Below are 4,160 nucleotides of genomic sequence, written 5' to 3' on the forward strand. Positions count from 1 at the left end.
ATCTGCAGGGGTCCTCCGGAGGACCTGAATGGGTCGACGAATGGAATGTCATGGTGCCGGACCCAGTCCGGCGTGATGGTTTGGAAGCCTGAGAAGCAGAGGTCTCTGGACGGAAGTATGGATGCGACAGCGGGCACCGATGTTGGTTCCCCAAGTGCGAGCAATGTTATCAGTAAGCTCTTCTTCCTGATCGATGATTACCTTCTTTGGGGGAGCCATTTCTGGGTTTCTGTAAAGTGGGTATGGAGCGAGAGATTTTCTGGGTTTAGGAGACTGGAAGGGTTTCTGATGTGACAGGTCTAGAGTGGCTACGGTATTTAAATAAAAGATTTTGTGAGGGAAACGATGCGACGAAAGGACGTTTTGCCAAGCGAATAGACGTAACCTTCATTAATTACATCGTTTCGATCATCAGACGTGTCGTTTTAGTCCCCTTCAATCAGTTACATTTTCGTGGGCTTGATATCAGGGCCTGGGGGGCAATGTTTGAGCCCAAAAGTAATTTTGGCAAGATCCTTTAGTGGATTTAGCACAGCGGGCCGATACCTGCGGCCCAAAAATAAGCCTACTCGGGTTTGGGTTACAGCTTCACCCATTCCGTGATCCATGAGGAAAACGAAACCTTATTGGAGTCGGGTAGCGGGGATTGAATAGGAAACTTCAATCAATATTCCTTCTATGACAAGGAACAGTCGAAACCCTAGGTATATATACCAGGTTTCAAGGACGAATAGAGGACCTCTCTCGAATCAATCAATCCTAGCGATTACAAAGCCTCCCCGGAGCAAACCTTCAACCTCGTTGAAACCCGGTGATCGCGCGCTAGTCCCAGTCTCTCCAAGAGCCTACTGTCAGCATCACCAGATCAACCTAGCGACCGTACTTCCAGTCCCAGTCTCCTCAGGAGCCGACTGCGAGCGCAACCGCCACCGTTACTACCAGCGAAGCAAGGGTAACGCCCTCGCAACCCAGCGAAGCTAAAGTCACGCTTTAGCGCAACCCGTGCTTTCTCCAAACTTCCTAGTGATTGCTCTGCTTAGTCTACAATACTAAGTATCGATTCGGTGACGCGAAGAGATCACACCCAAAGTCCTTATCCGTAAGGCAGAAAGTCCTTTCTCGGAAGGCTAGAGAAGAACCTTGTGGCGAGGTTGGTGCTCTCCTCGTCCACAGACGCTTGAAGAAGAAGTCAGGTCAAGGGACTCCCGCGACGACTGCACCCCACGGTGCTGGCACGCCCGCGCAATCACAGCAGCAAAAGAGACAGTTTGCAGGCCAACTGGTTTCCGCGTCAAACAAATGGAATTATAGAAATACGTCCACGCCTTTTACCATCGTCAGTGAGATCCAGCACCCTTAGATTGGTCAATTGACCTATTTCTCTTGACAACTCCTTCCACCTATAGTTTTTCATACTAAGAATCTCAAGTTTCTTAAGTTTTTAAGTATGGATATTCCAAAGTTAGGGCAGCAAGAATCCAAATATAAACCTTGGAGGTTGGTTAGGAGACTGAATGATTGGGAAGTGATAAAACAGCGGTCTTGCTAAGATCTAAGACCATTAATTCATTTGGACTTCGGAAGAAAGTTTCTGGGATCTCAGTTAAATCACTATTATCACTTAGTAATAAAATTTGGAGTTTTGGACATACCAACTTGGCCGGTAGCTTTCAAATTGCCATTAGTGAGACTGCAGAGTAACCTCCTCGTATTTCCTCTAAACCATGGCTGTTTAACCAAAAACCCATGCCCATCTTCAGATAGTGCAATTTTCGTAGTTGTATCCCTGATGACATCATGCATCCTTTCACATCCAACTTCTTCACTATCCAAAAGCAAGCTAGAATCTTTTAGGTACTTGACCACTGAATCTACAGGTCCTCTGGTTTCTATTGTGTCAGCATCTCCAAACAATCCTTTCCCAATCGCATACTTGAACAAGTTTTCTATTCGGATGCCATGGTCTTCTGGGAATAGGCAACAGAGCAAGAAGCATGACTTGGAATTCTAATCTTCCAAGTAATCATAGCTTAACTTTATACATTTGAACATCTCCCTTCTCGTCAAGGTTAGCAATTTGCGATTTCTCAAGTCGTCTAAGTGCTTTTTCCCATTCCACCAGGTCCTTATCTCCAAGTGCCCTTGCAACTACGATCAATGCAATTGGTAGACCACTACATTCTCTAGCTACCTTCCTCGCTACATCATTGGAATTGATAGAATCAAAAGACTTTCCTACATTTTTCACAAAGAAAGTCCAAGAATCTTCTTCAGAGAGGATATTCAGAGGAATGATTGGTTGGCTATTCATGGCATGACACACATTCCGTATCCTTGTGGTTAGTAGGAGTGTAGGACTTTGCAATTGCGATTTTGAAGCTCCTTGAAGGTAGGAATTCCTATGATTGACAATCCTATTGTTCCCCAAAGGTCGTCCAAGATTATAAGAATCTTATTTCTTATCATTATCTCCTTATTCAATCTGACAGCTCTACCAATTTTTGTCTCCTTACCAAATTTTACACCTAGTAGATCTGCCAATTCTCCTTGAATTTTTGTCAAGTCAGGGCTTTGGGCTTCGACAGTCATAATCATCTTATAAAAAATCTCATCATTCCGGGCTTGTGCAGCAATATGTTTCACCATTGTTGTCTTGCCAACGCCACCCATTCCATGGATCGCAATGGCAGAGACCTCATCATCCTTTAGCGATTGCATGACTTCATCCATGGCTTAGATGTTCTTTTCAGATTTCAAAGTGTCACAACATTTCACAACCATTACCATTCTTAAGTCTTTGGGTTGATCAAATAACACTGTTGTAGTGTAACAGACAAACATGGTCTTCAAAGATGATTCAAAATATCAGTGTAAGATAAAACGAATAAGGTGTCCACACTCCACACAAGAGAAAAGTAGCAGAAGGTCAAAAAAAAAGAAAAAGAACCAACAGCAGACAAGAAACCCACCAAAACACCCTGAAAGAAAGAAAACACTCTAGGATTCTTCAAGATGCACCACTTCATCTGGTCCACATACTTGCCCTCGCCTTCCTTCTATTTAAGGGGCAGCTGAGGAGAAATAGAATATAATAGAACCAACGTTTAATAACTTGATTTCACTAATGAAAATTGAAAAGTTTCTTTTTAAAAATACTCCAATTCGCAAACAATTAATAAGAAACAGAGAAGAAATTATACTGGTGAATGCCATCTTTTGACATGTAATATATAATGACTGGTCATTTAACTCTGGACTAAAAAAACAAAACAAAAAATTCAAAAACGTTATGCAACATGCAGTATATTGCATCATGGAAATCAAATGTGGTAGCTGTTGAGATTGATGTTCATCCTCATGCAACTAGGACCCATGCAGCAAGTATTGACTTGGGTGAATAGCTAGCTATAACATGGCTAGAAGGCTTTAAATGATGTTTGTGGAAATTGAAGGTAAAAACGTAGTCTTCCATTTGGTGCTGCTGCAATTTGAATAGGAAGGAAGAAAAAGGCAAAAGCCCTTTTCACATGTATGATAGTTGCCTATAAATTGGCAGCATGGCAAATCATTTGAAGCATGCAAGCAAGCATCAGGCAAGCATTAGAAATAGCTTGTGGGTTGTGCATGAGAGTGAGAGAGAAAGTGCTAAGAGGGAAATTCTCTTGGGTGAGATATTGTGTTCTTGGGTATTCTATGAGTGAGGGTGTACAAGGGTTTTGGGATTTGGGATATGAGATTTAACTCATCTATCTTGTACTAGTTTTATTCTCATAGTGAAAGAGCAAATATCTTAGGTGGACGCGAGCAGGAAATTTGTCAAACCACGTTAACTCTCGTGTCAACTGTTTTCCATCCTAGTTTGTTTATTATGCTTTATTGTGGTGTTGTTGCGGGGTGCGTCGATTCCTGAATCTCGGTTCGTTCGTGGGGTTAAAATCCCAACAGTAGCCTATCAGATGCATCAGCAGGTGATTATGTTTCGTGTGTTTTCCCTGTTTCAAAGGAGGCAATAGCCTTTGCTCCCTTATGCGGTTTATAGCAAGCACAAACACAGACTTAAGCATGAACATATCAAAGTGTAGTGATGCCTTTATAGCCACTTAAAGTCACAACCTAAAACTGACAAAAGCAAATGGTATGATATTATCGGATTCAATCAA

General features: G+C 42.3%; 1 protein-coding gene across 1 annotated transcript; it reads right to left on the reverse strand.

Moving 5' to 3' along the window:
- Positions 1-1,617: 1,617 nt before the first annotated feature.
- LOC133730509 (probable disease resistance protein At4g27220) lies at positions 1,618-2,730 on the reverse strand. Its single transcript, XM_062158087.1, has 3 exons — positions 2,370-2,730; positions 2,051-2,235; positions 1,618-2,007 (listed from the first exon to the last, which is right to left on the reverse strand). Exons 1-3 carry the CDS (start codon positions 2,728-2,730, stop codon positions 1,618-1,620), a joined length of 936 nt encoding a protein of 311 aa, XP_062014071.1.
- Positions 2,731-4,160: the final 1,430 nt, after the last annotated feature.

The sequence above is a fragment of the Rosa rugosa genome, chromosome 2, assembly GCF_958449725.1.
Source record: "Rosa rugosa chromosome 2, drRosRugo1.1, whole genome shotgun sequence".
NCBI classification, from domain to species: Eukaryota; Viridiplantae; Streptophyta; class Magnoliopsida; order Rosales; family Rosaceae; genus Rosa; species Rosa rugosa.